This window comes from Gymnoscopelus braueri (genome assembly GCF_963280865.1).
Source record: "Gymnoscopelus braueri genome assembly, chromosome: 17".
Classification (NCBI taxonomy): Eukaryota; Metazoa; Chordata; class Actinopteri; order Myctophiformes; family Myctophidae; genus Gymnoscopelus; species Gymnoscopelus braueri.
This window is the reverse complement of record NC_137617.1, coordinates 51,448,867-51,467,746: the sequence shown is the minus strand read 5'-3', so window position 1 is coordinate 51,467,746 and position 18,880 is coordinate 51,448,867. Positions and strand designations below refer to the sequence as shown.

The window sequence follows — 18,880 nt, the reverse complement described above, 5'->3', positions numbered from 1 at the left end:
AGTCACACTGGAAACAACATGTGTCTCAGTGCTTCAGTCACACTGGAAACAACATGTGTCCCAGTGCTTCAGTCACACTGGAAACAACATGTGTCCCAGTGCTTCAGTCACACTGGAAACAACATGTGTCCCAGTGCTTCAGTCACACTGGAAACATGTGTCCCAGTGCTTCAGTCACACTGGAAACATGTGTCCCAGTGCTTCAGTCACACTGGAAACAACATGTGTCCCAGTGCTTCAGTCACACTGGAAACATGTGTCCTAGTGCTTCAGTCACACTGGAAACATGTGTCCTAGTGCTTCAGTCACACTGGAAACATGTGTCCCAGTGCTTCAGTCACACTGGAAACAACATGTGTCCCAGTGCTTCAGTCCAAACAAGTTCACAATATAAACAACAAATGCACATGAACTTATTCACAGTTAACATTGTATCCTTCTCCTCCAAATACACACACACACACACACACACACACACACACACACACACTCACACTCACACTCACACTCTCACACACCAGACTAGCACAATGAACTGGGGTCAAGGTTAGGTTGTTAATGGAAATGCTGTCTGTCTGTATGTCTCTCTACCTGTCTGTCTGTAGGGTCTAGGGTTTTTAATTAACCTGTCTGTCTCTCTACCTGTCTGTCTGTAGGGTCTAGGGTTATTAATTAACCTGGTAGAGTACAGCTCCAGGAACAAGCACTGTGTGATGGACATGCAGATTGACAGGCCGTCCTGTGACTCCACCCTCCTCCAGGACGACGGCTACACAGCGCCCCCTGCAGGGCCTGTGTGCGCCATCACTGCTCTGGTGCAGGTGAGAGGAAGTACTCAGGTATTTTAATTAACACATCGAGTGCCTGAGGTTAGGATTCTGCTAAATGTCTTCTAAATCCTAACAGTTTTCTGATAAACGTCCCCGGTCTTAACGTGTTAATAAGTAATAAGTAATAAGTGATAATAAGTACATAAATAAGTAATAAGTGAATGTATGCTCTGGTGCAGTTGTTTGTCCAGAGGGAGAGGGCGGCCGTGCTGGCCGAGGCGCAGGCTGATGACCTCATCATGGAGCCGCCCGCGGCGCCGCTGGACCAGAGCGGCGAGTGGAAGGAGACCAGCGGGGAGATCCAGTGGGTGGCCAATGACAACGCAGCAGCTGCTGCCGACGACGTGGAGAAACCTGCAGCCGACAAGGACGCCAAGACCGAGGAGGATGGAGAACTGGACCTCAACAAAGGTACTGAAGACCTTAGACCTAGACCTAGACCTCAACAAAGGTACTGAAGACCTTAGACCTAGACCTAGACCTAGACCTCAACAAAGGTACTGAAGACCTTAGACCTAGACCTAGACCTAGACCTCAACAAAGGTACTGAAGACCTTAGACCTAGACCTAGACCTAGACCTCAACAAAGGTACTGAAGACCTTAGACCTAGACCTAGACCTAGACCTCAACAAAGGTACTGAAGACCTTAGACCTAGACCTAGACCTCAACAAAGGTACTGAAGACCTTAGACCTAGACCTAGACCTCAACAAAGGTACTGAAGACCCTAGACCTAGACCTCAACAAAGGTACTGAAGACCTTAGACCTAGACCTAGACCTCAACAAAGGTACTGAAGACCTTAGACCTAGACCTAGACCTAGACCTCAACAAAGGTACTGAAGACCTTAGACCTAGACCTAGACCTAGACCTCAACAAAGGTACTGAAGACCTTAGACCTAGACCTAGACCTCAACAAAGGTACTGGAGACCTTAGACCTAGACCTAGACCTCAACAAAGGTACTGGAGACCTTAGACCTAGACCTAGACCTCAACAAAGGTACTGGAGACCTTAGACCTAGACCTAGACCTCAACAAAGGTACTGAAGACCTTAGACCTAGACCTAGACCTCAACAAAGGTACTGGAGACCTTAGACCTAGACCTAGACCTCAACAAAGGTACTGGAGACCTTAGACCTAGACCTAGACCTCAACAAAGGTACTGGAGACCTTAGACCTAGACCTAGACCTCAACAAAGGTACTGGAGACCTTAGACCTAGACCTAGACCTCAACAAAGGTACTGGAGACCTTAGACCTAGACCTAGACCTAGACCTCAACAAAGGTACTGAAGACCTTAGACCTAGACCTAGACCTCAACAAAGGTACTGAAGACCTTAGACCTAGACCTAGACCTCAACAAAGGTACTGGAGACCTTAGACCTAGACCTAGACCTCAACAAAGGTACTGGAGACCTTAGACCTAGACCTAGACCTCAACAAAGGTACTGGAGACCTTAGACCTAGACCTAGACCTAGACCTCAACAAAGGTACTGGAGACCTTAGACCTAGACCTAGACCTCAACAAAGGTACTGGAGACCTTAGACCTAGACCTAGACCTAGACCTCAACAAAGGTACTGGAGACCTTAGACCTAGACCTAGACCTCAACAAAGGTACTGGAGACCTTAGACCTAGACCTAGACCTCAACAAAGGTACTGGAGACCTTAGACCTAGACCTAGACCTCAACAAAGGTACTGGAGACCTTAGACCTAGACCTAGACCTAGACCTCAACAAAGGTACTGAAGACCTTAGACCTAGACCTAGACCTCAACAAAGGTACTGAAGACCTTAGACCTAGACCTAGACCTCAACAAAGGTACTGGAGACCTTAGACCTAGACCTAGACCTCAACAAAGGTACTGGAGACCTTAGACCTAGACCTAGACCTCAACAAAGGTACTGGAGACCTTAGACCTAGACCTAGACCTAGACCTCAACAAAGGTACTGGAGACCTTAGACCTAGACCTAGACCTCAACAAAGGTACTGGAGACCTTAGACCTAGACCTAGACCTAGACCTCAACAAAGGTACTGGAGACCTTAGACCTAGACCTAGACCTCAACAAAGGTACTGGAGACCTTAGACCTAGACCTAGACCTCAACAAAGGTACTGGAGACCTTAGACCTAGACCTAGACCTCAACAAAGGTACTGGAGACCTTAGACCTAGACCTAGACCTCAACAAAGGTACTGGAGACCTTAGACCTAGACCTAGACCTCAACAAAGGTACTGAAGACCTTAGACCTAGACCTAGACCTCAACAAAGGTACTGGAGACCTTAGACCTAGACCTAGACCTCAACAAAGGTACTGAAGACCCTAGACCTAGACCTTAGACCTAGACCTCAACAAAGGTACTGAAGACCTTAGACCTAGACCTAGACCTCAACAAAGGTACTGGAGACCTTAGACCTAGACCTTAGACCTAGACCTCAACAAAGGTACTGAAGACCTTAGACCTAGACCTAGACCTCAACAAAGGTAATGAAGACCTTAGACCTAGACCTAGACCTCAACAAAGGTACTGGAGACCTTAGACCTAGACCTAGACCTCAACAAAGGTACTGGAGACCTTAGACCTAGACCTAGACCTCAACAAAGGTACTGGAGACCTTAGACCTAGACCTAGACCTCAACAAAGGTACTGGAGACCTTAGACCTAGACCTAGACCTCAACAAAGGTACTGGAGACCTTAGACCTAGACCTAGACCTAGACCTCAACAAAGGTACTGGAGACCTTAGACCTAGACCTAGACCTCAACAAAGGTACTGGAGACCTTAGACCTAGACCTAGACCTCAACAAAGGTACTGAAGACCTTAGACCTAGACCTCAACAAAGGTACTGGAGACCTTAGACCTAGACCTAGACCTCAACAAAGGTACTGAAGACCCTAGACCTAGACCTCAACAAAGGTACTGAAGACCCTAGACCTAGACCTCAACAAAGGTACTGAAGACCCTAGACCTAGACCTCAAGAAAGGTACTGAAGACCTTAGACCTAGACCTTAGACCTAGACCTCAACAAAGGTACTGAAGACCCTAGACCTAGACCTAGACCTCAACAAAGGTACTGAAGACCTTAGACCTAGACCTTAGACCTAGACCTCAACAAAGGTACTGAAGACCTTAGACCTAGACCTAGACCTCAACAAAGGTACTGAAGACCTTAGACCTAGACCTAGACCTCAACAAAGGTACTGAAGACCTTAGACCTAGACCTTAGACCTAGACCTCAACAAAGGTACTGAAGACCCTAGACCTTAGACCTAGACCTCAACAAAGGTACTGAAGACCCTAGACCTAGACCTCAACAAAGGTACTGAAGACCCTAGACCTAGACCTCAACAAAGGTACTGAAGACCTTAGACCTAGACCTCAACAAAGGTACTGAAGACCTTAGACCTAGACCTAGACCTCAACAAAGGTACTGAAGACCTTAGACCTTAGACCTAGACCTCAACAAAGGTACTGAAGACCCTAGACCTAGACCTCAACAAAGGTACTGAAGACCCTAGACCTAGACCTTAGACCTAGACCTCAACAAAGGTACTGAAGACCTTAGACCTAGACCTAGACCTAGACCTCAACAAAGGTACTGAAGACCTTAGACCTAGACCTAGACCTCAACAAAGGTACTGAAGACCTTAGACCTTAGACCTAGACCTCAACAAACCTCACACGCACTCAGACACTGCTACTAACTATGCATTAGGGCATTCACGAATAGTGATTTTTAGCATTCGAATTATTCGACCTATAAGTATTCGAATATTCGATTAATTGATTTGATTAAAAAAATTAAATAATATATATCTATTTTTTTTCACTGTTAACATTGGCTTCACTGTTCTACCGTGGTTCTGGGGGCTTGGTGTGACCACTAGGACATTTCACTGAGCCATTCATTATTTATCGCTCAAATAATTGCTCTCTCTCTCTCTCTCTCGCTCTCTCTCTCTCTCTCTCTCTCTCTCTCTCTCTCTCTTCTCTCTCTCTCACAGTCCTGGTGCATGCTGGGAAGCACATGGAGGACAGTATGGTAGCGTCCTACACCGCTCTGCTGCTGGGAAGTCTGTGTCAGGGAAGCCCTGTACGTATATACACACACATACACACACACACACACACACACACACATACACACACACACACACACACACACACACACACACTCTCCTTCACACCGTTTTGACTTGGTCATACAAAAAAAATCAGTCGTGAAACTTTATTCTGTGTGTGTGTGTGTGTGTGTGTGTGTGTGTGTGTGTAGATGAATGTGTGCACGGTGAGGGAGGCGTTACCTCAGGGAGATTTCTCCGTTCTGACAGAAATGTTGAAGAAGTTCCTCAACTTCATGAATCTGACGGTAAGAATTTAACCTCATTTTTCATGATCCATTATTATTATCGGTGATTATTTCAACCATTTTAACCCATTAAGGCTTTTGTTCAGGCATTGTTCAGGGAAGCTGAACGTTAAATACAATTTCAATAGCACAGGAAGACTGTAGACCAGGGGTCTTCAACGTTTTCAGGCCAAGGACCCCCTAGCTGAGACAGAGATGAAGCAGGGACCCAGGGTCTGCTCTTTTTCCCCCCTACACCTCTTTGCCAAAAATAGCAGATCTACAAGCTCACAACGCCTCGCGGCGCGAGGCGTTGTGAGCTTGTAGATCTGCTATTTTTGGCTTAAGTTCTCCTCAGAAAAGGGATGCTAGGGTTCAAGTGGTTAAGGTAAAAAAAAAAAAGGTATATCACCCAAAGATTTGGCGGACCCCCTGTAGTAACTCTGAGGACCCCCTAGGGGTCCCGGACCCCCTGTTGAAGACCCCTGCTGTAAGACCAGGGGTGATGCAGAGGGCCACTGTATTATATATATATATATTATATATATTATATATATATATATATATTTACACACAGAGGGTCACATTGTATATCGTTGCTGTCCGGCAGGAACCAGCTAACTCCATTTTGACGCTTTTGCATTTTTTCCATAAATCAGTGCTATTGAAAACCCTTTACGTCTGTGTGTTGGTCAAATAAATATTATATCAGTATTCTGATATTAACCTCATTAAGTGAAGGTTATGTCTGACAAAAAAAAATCAGAGCTTAAATCGACATGTAAATATGAAAAGCTTAAACATACCTGTGAGATTTAAGAATAGAGCTAGAGAGCGCTAGCATTGCTAACACTTACTGCAGTTTCGGCCATGATGTTGCAAAATCGCGGTAAAATCCACGATTTCTACCCGATGGTTTTGAAAGGTATCTCTAGTCTGTCGGCTTGTGTCCATTCTGGGAACCCCATCGTCAAAAAAAAACACACGGACGCAGGAGATCACGTGATCTACTAGATTTAATACTCCATCTACTTCCTGTTTAGCGTCTCTGTGAAAACAGCTGTAACCTTTTCCCCTGCATTTTTGTCGAGACATGCTGCTTTCAATAGACCATATTCACACGGCGGCCATATTGCCATTAAGTCAATGAAATGCCACCCCAGTTGCCACAGCAACGCAATGTTAAATTCCAAAATGGCCACCGTGTGAATATGGACTATGGCCCATAGCAAGTGAATGATGCGTCGCGTGATTTAAATGTGAATAAATTAAAAAAATATCAGATGTAAAAATAGTAAACTTAAAGCTTCAGACGGTCGTCGTTAGTTCGTTTTACGCAGCGTGAAAAGAGACACTGAACCACCGCTAACCGATTGTTGAATTCGTTGACGATTATTTTAACTAATCCCTCTCCCCTCCCCTCTGTCTCTCCTCTCTGTCTCCCCCTACAGTGTGACATCGGTACAACAGGACAGAAGTCTATTTCTCGGGTCATTGACTATTTGGAGCACTGCTAGGACACACACACACACACACACACACACACACACACACACACACAGAGGCCACCCAGAACTCTGCTGTTTCTTTGTTTTTTTTTCATGTTTTTTCTTGCAGGCCAAAACCCCTTTGATAGACATGATTGATCATCTATTGATGGATCGCTCTGTTCCTCGTTGTTTCTATTGAGCATCTTTCTAAGTTATTTTTCTGCCGCCGTCAATATTTAGTATTCTGTTTTAACCCATTAAGACCTGAGGCCACGTCTAATAAAAATCAAAATCCTAACAATTTATCGGGAAAAAAATATTATTTATTTATTATTACAAATTAAAAATAAATTTTCACGATTAAAAGAAAATAGCAGATCTACAAGCTCGTAGCGCGGCACTCGGTAACATTGTAACAACCAGAATGGAACAGAGCCTTCATTAGTATCATTGTAACAACCTGTGAAGGAATTAAGGAAGAGGACCGATTTATTTTCCAATATGGCTGCCCTGCATAGAGCCCTATTGACTTAATAGTTTTGATGATATCAAGGCCCAATATTTAGTCAACTACTGTAGTGAAGAAACGACTTCCGTTCTGTTGATTTTTTTTATTTTATCAAACGGCGGTTCTCAACCCGTGGTTCGGGGGCCCGGATCCCAACCAACCCCCTGTTACATCAAAACATGTCCCCCCCCCCCCCCCGCCCGTCAAACTGGACCAGAAATGTCCGTAGTTCCTGTTTTTGTTTTTCGGCTGTTCCTTCATTTCATTTGGAACGAGATGTTTAAAGCTTTATTGTTCCTTGGTCCACACACACAGACACACACACACACACACACACACACACACACACACACACACACACACACACACACACACATACACACACATGCCGGCAGTATTTGAAGCTGTTTTTCTTTTTTTCCTACACCTTAACTTCACACTCTTGTAAAGTTTACAGGAAGTTATTATAATTTTGTATTATTATTATTGTTGTTGTTATTATAATTGTTGTTGTTAGTGTCAGCAGGGGGTCAGAGGTCAGATGATGATGTAATAATTCTGTACATAGTTCAGATCCTCCGCTCTTTGTACTGCTGTCAGTTTTACAACCGTACTGCGGCAAAACGCTTTACTGTGGCAAAGCGCTTTACTGCGGCAAAACGCTTTACTGCGACAAAGCGCTTTACTGCGGCAAAACGCTTTACTGCGGCAAAGCGCTTTACTGCGGCAAAACGCTTTACTGCGGTAAACGCTTTACTGCGACAAAGCGCTTTACTGCAGCAAAACGCTTTACTGCGGCAAAACGCTTTACTGCGACAAAGCGCTTTACTGCGGCAAAACGCTTTACTGCGGCAAAGCGCTTTACTGCGGCAAAGCGCTTTACTGCGGCAAAACGCTTTACTGCGACAAAGCACTTTACTGCGGTAAAACGCTTTACTGCAGCAAAGCGTTTTGCTGCAGCAAAACGCTTTATTTTGCGGCAAACCGCTTTAATGCGGCAAAACGCTTTACTGCAGGAAAATGATTTACTGCAGTAAGACATTTCCTGCGGCAAAACACTTTACTGCGGCAAAACACGTTACTGCGGGAAAAGTCTTTACTGCACCAACATGCTTTACTGCACCATTTCTTTTTACTGCTGGAAAACAATTTACTACAGCAAAAAACTTAAATGTAGTAAAACATTCACTGCGGGAACACGATTTACTGCAGCAAAACGCTTTACTACAGCGAAATGCTTTACTGAAGCAAAATGCTTTACTGCAGCAAAACGCTTTACTGCAGTAAAACACTTTGTACCAATGTCCCCGACCATGTCTTTGGTTACTATTGTTACTGTAAATAATTTGAATAAAGTTGCTACTTTCCGTAAACTGTTTTTCTTTTTGTCTGTTGACGTTTTTATTTATTTTTTATTTATAATTTTTATCCCACATTTTTGTAACCCCATATTACACTCCCTCTGCCAGCCTAGGGAGAGCCTAGAGCCGAGCTCATGTCTCCTTCAATGCAAGCCGCTTCTTACGTCTTCTTTCGTATAGAGACCAGGATTACTGCATGTTTTTGTTAGGAGACACGGGGAGAACATGTGAGGGTACCTACTCTAGGAGACACGGGGAGAACATGTGAGGGTACCTACTCTAGGAGACACAGGGAGAACATGTGAGGGTACCTACTCTAGGAGACACAGGGAGAACATGTGAGGGTACCTACTCTAGGAGACACAGGGAGAACATGTGAGGGTACCTACTCTAGGAGACACAGGGAGAACATGTGAGGGTACCTACTCTAGGAGACACAGGGAGAACATGTGAGGGTACCTACTCTAGGAGACACAGGGAGAACATGTGAGGGTACCTACTCTAGGAGACACAGGGAGAACATGTGAGGGTACCTACTCTAGGAGACACAGGGAGAACATGTGAGGGTACCTACTCTAGGAGACACGGGGAGAACATGTGAGGGTACCTACTCTAGGAGACACAGGGAGAACATGTGAGGGTACCTACTCTAGGAGACACGGGGAGAACATGTGAGGGTACCTACCCTAGGAGACACAGGGAGAACATGTGAGGGTACCTACTCTAGGAGACAGGGGGAGAACATGTGAGGGTACCTACTCTAGGAGACACAGGGAGAACATGTGAGGGTACCTACTCTAGGAGACACAGGGAGAACATGTGAGGGTACCTACTCTAGGAGACAGGGGGAGAACATGTGAGGGTACCTACTCTAGGAGACACAGGGAGAACATGTGAGGGTACCTACTCTAAGAGACACAGGGAGAACATGAGAGGGTACCTACTCTAGGAGACACGGGGAGAACATGTGAGGGTACCTACCCTAGGAGACACAGGGAGAACATGTGAGGGTACCTACTCTAGGAGACACAGGGAGAACATGTGAGGGTACCTACCCTAGGAGACACAGGGAGAACATGTGAGGGTACCTACTCTAGGAGACAGGGGGAGAACATGTGAGGGTACCTACTCTAGGAGACACAGGGAGAACATGTGAGGGTACCTACTCTAGGAGACACAGGGAGAACATGTGAGGGTACCTACTCTAGGAGACAGGGGGAGAACATGTGAGGGTACCTACTCTAGGAGACACAGGGAGAACATGTGAGGGTACCTACTCTAGGAGACAGGGGGAGAACATGTGAGGGTACCTACCCTAGGAGACACAGCGAGAACATGTGAGGGTACCTACTCTAGGAGACACGGGGAGAACATGCAAACTCCACACAGAAAGGCCCTTTTACCAACCCCACCTAGGGTATGGGCGCTGATGACGCGGAGGAGAGGACACGCCCGCGGAGGAGAGGACACGCCCACAGCATCCCCGGCGGGAATCGAACCCAGGACCTTCTAGCTGTGAGGCGACAGCGCTACCGACTGCGCCACCGTGCCCCCGAACCGTAAACATTGTGATGAATGGTTCCTTTACAATCGTCAACGTTCGCGACATTTAATAATTATTACATTTAACATAGTTTGTGTTGCCGTGAGTTGTACATGTTGAGCCAACAGATTCATAGTTTTAATTTAGCCTTTAATTTAGCATCTATTTATATTGAAACCAACGGATTGTTTGTTGAGTCATGATGTCAAGGCGTAGCGCATGATGTTACTGATATGGATATGAAGCATCAACTGAACGTGAAATAATGTGTCCTAAGACTATAAGGCCACGTTTACACGGCAACGATCAGAACAGAAAACGCCAAAGTGCCGTTGCGTTGTCACTTTTAATTTTGCATTTACACAGTGATTTAAAACACTGTAGTGTGCATGCCAGGTGGCTAGGTGGCGCTGTAGTGTGCATGCCAGGCGGCTAGGTGGCCATATAGAGCGTCGCAGTTCCCGCCCCCTCCGGGTGCCGGAAGAAAAAACTCAATGCATTTTTCCCATTGACATTTCCAAAAATATTTATATCTATTAATTTAAGCCTCGAATCAAGCCATCATGACATGACATGAATCATGACCATAAAACGTTTGATTCTGTGATTTTTTTTTTTTTTAAACGGCAAAACAAGGGTATTTATTAAATATAGTATATCATATAATTAAATATAAAATAAAAAAAAATCACAGAAAAAAACGTTTTATGGTCATGATTCATGTCAAGTCATGATGGCTTGATTCGAGGCTTAAATTAATAGATATAAATTTTTTTGCAAATGTCAATGGGAAAAGTGCATTGAGTTTTTTCTTCCGGCACCAGGAAAAACCAGGAAGTGGGCGGGAACTGCGATGCTCTATAGACCAGTCACGCATGAGTAGAACCACTTCCGTTCTACTTCCTTTATTTACATACACCAGTGCAGCGTGGTTCAACTTAGGGTTGCCATGTCCGCTTGTTATAAGCGACTTGAGGCTTGTTTTTCCTGTAAAGTTGTTTGTAAAAATAGTTGGGGTTTGTGTTTTTTGGGCTTGTTTTTAAAGTGTAGGAACTTAAGTGTTATTCTATTATTGTTTAAACAGTCCTCAAACATGTGCATGTCAAATGATTGTATTTCTCTGCAGAGCCCCCATCTGAATTTAAAATATATATATGTATATATATTCCAAATATTATTTCACTTTTTCTTTTCAGGATCTTTTTGAAAATAGCAGATCTACAAGCTCACAAAGCGCCGCAAATGCAACGCTTTGTGAGCTGGTAGATCGGCTATTTTCAAATAGCCAATGTACTGCGTAGTGCTCATGTAGCCTAGTCGCTTGCTTTGGGCTTGTTTTCATAGAACTAGCTGCTTATTTCTCTCACAGGATCTGGCAACAGTGGTTCTACGGCTCTGGACGAGAGCCTATAGGTGAGACATAACGTCACACGTTCTGCGGATTCCCCTGTTTATTGCACGTTTAGATGGAGACGCGAGGCTGTGCGTTTTCACCCTGGAAGGTGGTTTCACTTAGTTAGCGGATTCAAGCCCCCAAAACGCCGTCCCCGTGTGAACGGACGGGAAACATCTGATATTTTATTTTGGCGCTTCCTCTAGAGACCGTTGTTCCTCTAGAGACCGTTGTTCCTCTAGAGACCGTTGTCTCTTCCTCTAGAGACCGTTGTTCCTCTAGAGACCGTTGTCTCTTCCTCTAGAGACCGTTGTTCCTCTAGAGACCGTTGTCTCTTCCTCTAGAGACCGTTGTCATCCTCTAGAGACCGTTGTTCCTCTAGAGACCGTTGTCTCTTCCTCTAGAGACCGTTGTCATCCTCTAGAGACCGTTGTCATCCTCTAGAGACCGTTGTCTCTTCCTCTAGAGACCGTTGTTCCTCTAGAGACCGTTGTCTCTTCCTCTAGAGACCGTTGTCATCCTCTAGAGACCGTTGTCTCTTCCTCTAGAGACCGTTGTCTCTTCCTCTAGAGACCGTTGTCTCTTCCTCTAGAGACCGTTGTCATCCTCTAGAGACCGTTGTCTCTTCCTCTAGAGACCGTTGTCTCTTCCTCTAGAGACCGTTGTCGTGTGAACGGGGCCTCAGAAAATAAAATATAATTCATAAACCACACACAGTCACATGACCTGACAGAGTCACTGTGTGGTTTGTTTATGTTTGGAACACGGTTCTTACATGACACCATGTACGGGCAGTGGTTCTCAACCAGTGGTCCTTGAGGGGGTTCCAGGGGGTCCTCAGCCTAATTAATAGTTAGGAACCAAATGGACCCTTACAGGTCTGTAACTCAGAGTGTACACATGGAACCAAATGGACCCTTAAATGAGTTAACACAGCGTCAAAATCATTTTAGCCACTTAGCTTTGGCTATTCAAAAATATCAGATCTACAAGCTCAGTGCCGTGCTATGAGCTTGTAGATCTGATATTTTTGAAAAAATCGTGAAAATGTGTGCAAAATCTTTGAATATATCTATTTTTTTAAAGCGAACATTTTTATCTCAAATCTTTGCTCCTGGGGGGTCCCTGGCACAACACATTTTCAGATGGGGGTCCGTGGGCCAGATTTATGTCAATTTAGGGGTCCCTGGCATGAAAAAGGTTGAAAACCACTGAGTTAGAGAATGACAGATGCCTGACAACGGGGATTTAACTTAGCATGTGTTTTTTTTACCCATTTTTCTCCCCAATTTAGTCGGTATGCCAATTAACCCCCCCCCCCCCCCCCACACACATCTCTGTGTTGTCACTGCTGTCCTATCCTACTGACTGACCTGCCAGTGAGGAGCCCCCACCAGGAGGACGTAGAGCCTTCGTCCTACTCCTCCCGCCCAACCCTCCCCACTGAACATGTGACGATGCCTTTTCACCCACTATCATGATATGTCCGTTCTCTCCACTGACGTAAAAAACATATTTTTTTCCAATTACCAAATCTGCCACTGACGTAAAAAAAATACGTAATTTTGCAAAAAACGTTGTTTTTAAAAGATCTCACCGTCCTTCATCTCTCGCAGTGATACATTTCATTGATACATTCAGTGATACATTTCATTGATACATTCAGTGATACATTTCATTGATACATTCAGTGATACATTTCATTGATACATTCAGTGATACATTTCATTGATACATTCAGTGATACATTTCATTGATACATTCAGTGATACATTTCATTGTAGCCCCGGTAGAACCCGGATAAGGAAATGACGTCAATCGAAGATTTCCGTTTCCACCTGCTTCCTGTTTAAAGGAGAATTTTGGACTAAGGTTTTCTTACCTTTTCTATGATGTTATGATATCTTAGGATGAATGGTACAGTAGAAACATGTCATAACTCCATCCCGGGTCCACCACAGCTTAAAACGTGCGCGGATAGGCCTTGCGTTAGATCACATATTTTGAGATCTGTCGTTCATAGTGACAGAACATTATGCAACCAAAAAACATAAACCTAAGTCTCGCTACTAGACGAGATTGAAATCTCGTCTAGCGAAACTTTTTTTTTTTTCTTGTTTTTTTACAGTGTTCTGTCACTATGAACGTCAGATCTCACCAAGAAAAAAAAGCGATTAAAATATGCGATCTAATGCAAGGCCTATCCGCGCACGTTTTAAGCTGTGGTGGACCCAGGATGGAGTTATGACATGTTTCTACTGTACCATTCATCCTAAGATATCATAACATCATAGAAAAGGTAAGAAAACCTTAGTCCAAAATGCTCCTATAAGTCCCCCTCTAAAACAGCATTATCTCGGCTTTGTGTTTCTCCGCCGTGGAACACTGTTTAGAAACGCTGTTTAGAAACGCTGTTTAGAAAGAAACGCTGTTTAGAAACTGCTACTACTGCAAAATGGAATGTCACCGATTGAAAATGTGTTCTCTGGGTCACTCACACAACTACCCTGTGTGTCTACAAACAGTTGAACACGCGATCAGAAAGGATTTAGCAAGGTCTGTGGCGAGGTGGAAAAGTAAGTGAGTTTTCCGTTCACATGGCGAAACATGGTGTTTTTACGCTGGGCTGCTGGACAGAGACTCCGCTCCGATCGGAATGTCTGTTGTCTGAGCGGTGTGCACGTACCGCCGGTGTGTTTAGAAACAATTGGACTTGCGATCATAATGAAAAAAAAAATGTGAAAATGTTAAAGTTATAAAAAACACTAAATCGCTGGCAGTGGGCAAACACAGCCAGAAATAAGTCTGTCAGAGAATGAAATCGGTGTCCTAACCTGAAAATATATGTTCTGTTTATTAAAGAGCTGGAGAGACTCTTAACAATCTATAACAATGATTACTGTTACAACATGGAGCTATTTATAACACTTGTGTTTTTGTTTATCAAGAAATATCACTTTTACAGCATCTTTTTACACCTCAATCAAGAAGGTATGAAAACCTTCATTGCATCAGCTTCTGTACAAGAATTATTAACACAATACATGACAATTATTATAAAAAATAACATTACCCCCCCCCCCCCCCAAAGACACACACAGAGCAGCCAGCAGTGTGACAGCGGAGCCAGTAGGAGGTGCACCACCTACGTAGACACACTGCAGTGTGACAGTGGAGCCAGTAGGAGGTGCACCACCTACGTAGACACACTGCAGTGTGACAGTGGAGCCACTAGGAGGTGCACCACCTACGTAGACACACTGCGGTGTGACAGTGGAGCCACTAGGAGGTGCACCACCTACGTAGACACACTGCGGTGTGACAGTGGAGCCAGTAGGAGGTGCACCTCCTACGTAGACACACTGCGGTGTGACAGCGGAGCCAGTATGAGGTGCACCACCTACGTAGACACACTGCGGTGTGACAGTGGAGCCAGTAGGAGGTGCACCACCTACGTAGACACACTGCGGTGTGACAGTGGAGCCAGTAGGAGGTGCACCACCTACGTAGACACACTGCGGTGTGACAGTGGAGCCACTAGGAGGTGCACCACCTACGTAGACACACTGCGGTGTGACAGTGGAGCCACTAGGAGGTGCACCACCTACGTAGACACACTGCGGTGTGACAGCGGAGCCAGTAGGAGGTGCACCACCTACTTAGACACACTGCGGTGTGACAGCGGAGCCAGTAGGAGGTGCACCACCTACTTAGACACACTGCGGTGTGACAGCGGAGCCAGTAGGAGGTGCACCACCTACGTAGACACACTGCGGTGTGACAGCGGAGCCAGTAGGAGGTGCACCACCTACGTAGACACACTGCGGTGTGACAGTGGAGCCAGTATGAGGTACACCACCTACGTAGACACACTGCAGTGTGACAGTGGAGCCACTAGGAGGTGCACCACCTACGTAGACACACTGCAGTGTGACAGTGGAGCCACTAGGAGGTGCACCACCTACGTAGACACACTGCGGTGTGACAGCGGAGCCACTAGGAGGTGCACCACCTACGTAGACACACTGCGGTGTGACAGCGGAGCCACTAGGAGGTGCACCACCTATGTAGACACACTGCGGTGTGACAGCGGAGCCACTAGGAGGTGCACCACCTACGTAGACACACTGCGGTGTGACAGTGGAGCCACTAGGAGGTGCACCACCTACGTAGACACACTGCGGTGTGACAGTGGAGCCAGTAGGAGGTGCACCACCTACGTAGACACACTGCGGTGTGACAGTGGAGCCACTAGGAGGTGCACCACCTACGTAGACACACTGCGGTGTGACAGTGGAGCCAGTAGGAGGTGCACCACCTACGTAGACACACTGCGGTGTGACAGTGGAGCCAGTAGGAGGTGCACCACCTACGTAGACACACTGCGGTGTGACAGTGGAGCCACTAGGAGGTGCACCACCTACGTAGACACACTGCGGTGTGACAGTGGAGCCAGTAGGAGGTGCACCACCTACGTAGACACACTGCGGTGTGACAGTGGAGCCACTAGGAGGTGCACCACCTACGTAGACACACTGCGGTGTGACAGCGGAGCCAGTAGGAGGTGCACCACCTACGTAGACACACTGCGGTGTGACAGCTGAGCCAGTAGGAGGTGCACCACCTACGTAGACACACTGCGGTGTGACAGTGGAGCCACTAGGAGGTGCACCACCTACGTAGACACACTGCGGTGTGACAGTGGAGCCAGTAGGAGGTGCACCACCTACGTAGACACACTGCGGTGTGACAGTGGAGCCAGTAGGAGGTGCACCACCTACGTAGACACACTGCGGTGTGACAGTGGAGCCACTAGGAGGTGCACCACCTACGTAGACACACTGTGTTGTGACGGCAGAGCCAGTACCGACGGGTAAAAAACGGGCAAAAAATATACTTTTATACCGACGGATGCGGGGGCGGTACTGAACTAAACGCAGGTGTGTCTTTTATTTTGAAGGATAAACAGGAAGTGCTTTGACTTCCAGGAGTCCCGAGTTGGTGTCGACTAGTCCATCACATCCAAACCTTTCAATTCACACGCTTTTCTCTAGTTCTTCACAATCCGTCTCACTCCCGACCCGGCTTGTCTCACTCCCAGTGCAGCCCGTCTCACTCCCAGAGTGCTCTGGATCCATGAACACGTGGTGAGACATTAAAAGGGCCGGCAGGTGGTCTGTGCGTCCTGGTGGTGGCAGGTGGTCCGTGCGTCCTGGTGGTGGCAGGTGGTCCGTGTGTCCTGGTGGTGGCAGGTGGTCCGTGTGTCCTGGTGGTGGCAGGTGGTCTGTGTGTCCTGGTGGTGGCAGGTGGTCCGTGTGTCCTGGTGGTGGCAGGTGGTCCGTGCGTCCTGGTGAATGCGCTCTGCAAAACGTGTCCTCCTGAAAACCCAATGAGATGTGAAGAGAAGTCCACATGAGGAAAAGATGGAATGAGTTCTTACTGTATGAATATAATAACATCATAATTAGAATTGTAATTAAAGGGGAATGTTTTTTTGTTTGTTTTTTCTAAACCCGGGCACTATTTTTAGAACGGCAGGACGGGTTTGGAAATCATTGGAATTGGTCCATTCGTTCACTTCCACGCATGTCGCCGTCCAGAGGATCAAGCTGGTAATTAAAACTATGCATTTTATAATTAAGATATTATCTATAAACATTGCAGGGTGTTATAAACATGTTATAATCACTGAAGGAGCGCTTCAATTTCATCACACCATGTTCAACGTTATCATCTTTTAATTGGTCCTCACTAATGCTCATTATGTACCTGCAGCAGGTCGTTCAGAGTATATTGGTGTATATTTGTACCTGCAGCAGGTCGTTCAGAGTATATTGGTGTATATTTGTACCTGCAGCAGGTCGTTCAGAGTATATTGGTGTATATTTGTACCTGCAGCAGATCGTTCAGAGTATATTGGTGTATATTTGTACCTGCAGCAGGTCGTTCAGAGTATATTGGTGTATATTTGTACCTGCAGCAGGTCGTTCAGAGTATATTGGTGTATATTTGTACCTGCAGCAGATCGTTCAGAGTATATTGGTGTATATTTGTACCTGCAGCAGGTCGTTCAGAGTATATTGGTGTTTATTTGTACCTGCAGCAGGTCGTTCAGAGTATATTGGTGTATATTTGTACCTGCAGCAGATCGTTCAGAGTATATTGGTGTATATTTGTACCTGCAGCAGGTCGTTCAGAGTATATTGGTGTATATTTGTACCTGCAGCAGTTCGTTCAGGGTGTTGATGTAAATCTGTGCCATCTGCAGGGTCTCTGACTTGGACAGTTTCTTGTGGGTCTCCAGGTTGGGGATGACGCTGCGAAGGCGATCGAACGCCACGTTCAGCCCCAGCATCCTCCTCCTCTCGCGCGCGTTAGCCGCTAGCCTCCGGCGCCGCTGCGAGCGCTCCACCGCACCGCAGCCATCTGGGGGTGTGACGGTTAATAGCATATTTAAAGGACAACTTTGTATTTTTTACAACCAAAGTTTATATTTAAGCTTGTAATTAAAGTTAAATAAAAGATGAGTGTTGTTTTTTTTTTCATTTACTGCTTTCTATAGTTTTAGCAATTTACGCGATATTTTTTACAGTGGGTGGGGGCATTCTGTCCGGTGGCTAAATATGCCTTTTTTACACGATAAAAAAAGGTTCTGTGGTTTTTGATGGCCAGATGTGACTTATTTTCGGACAGAATGCCCCCGCCTACTGTAAAAAATATCTCGAAAATTGCTAAAACTATAGAAAGCAGTAAAAAAAAATGTTTTAACACTCATCTTTTATTTACTTTAATTACAATCTAAAACAAACCTTTGTTGTAAAAAACCAAAGTTGTCCTTTAAGCGATTTAACCCAGGGGTCTACAACAGGGGCCCTCTAGGGGGCCCTCAGAGTTATCTATGCAATCTATGAAAATGTTCAATCTGCAACACAAAGTTATACACTATGTAGCGGGGGGGTAGAGTTACCAACCGGCCCGTAAAATACTGAATCGTTTGAAAACTAAAAGACGCGTCCCGTATTGAACCGATACGGAACGCACTTTGTTACGTATTTTGAGGGGAATCAATATGAATGACAGGGCGATTTATTTGACGGTAATTCACATGCATTCCATACATTCCATAGGACTATAGACCACACGTGGACAAATGACATCATCAACATGCGACGGGCATTGCCCCTATTGAGTGAAAGATGAACCGTTTCTAAAAGAAATAAAATATTTAAGGTGTTTATTTTTTAAATGTTAGTTATAGAGGGCAATTATAATGTATTAAAGAATATTTGGCTTATTAGCCAGGGATCCTTTTAACATTATTTCATACAATTATTTCATACAACTGCCAATGTCAAACTGCAAAACATACATACATACGTACATGCATGCATACATAT

General features: G+C 45.5%; 2 protein-coding genes across 2 annotated transcripts in view; both read left to right on the top strand.

The window, feature by feature from the left end:
* Nucleotides 1-8,550, top strand: part of LOC308104900 (wings apart-like protein homolog) — a 67,744-nt gene extending 59,194 nt beyond the window's left edge. Inside the window, 5 exon segments of the mRNA XM_080455533.1 lie at nt 657-821; nt 1,010-1,241; nt 4,845-4,933; nt 5,114-5,209; nt 6,640-8,550. Of these exon segments, the coding sequence (XP_080311659.1) occupies nt 657-821; nt 1,010-1,241; nt 4,845-4,933; nt 5,114-5,209; nt 6,640-6,705 (648 nt within the window). The 3' untranslated portion in view covers nt 6,706-8,550.
* LOC308105227 (transient receptor potential cation channel subfamily M member 5-like) overlaps nt 1-18,880 on the top strand; it is a 419,337-nt gene that overhangs the window by 85,031 nt on the left and 315,426 nt on the right. The window lies entirely within an intron of this gene.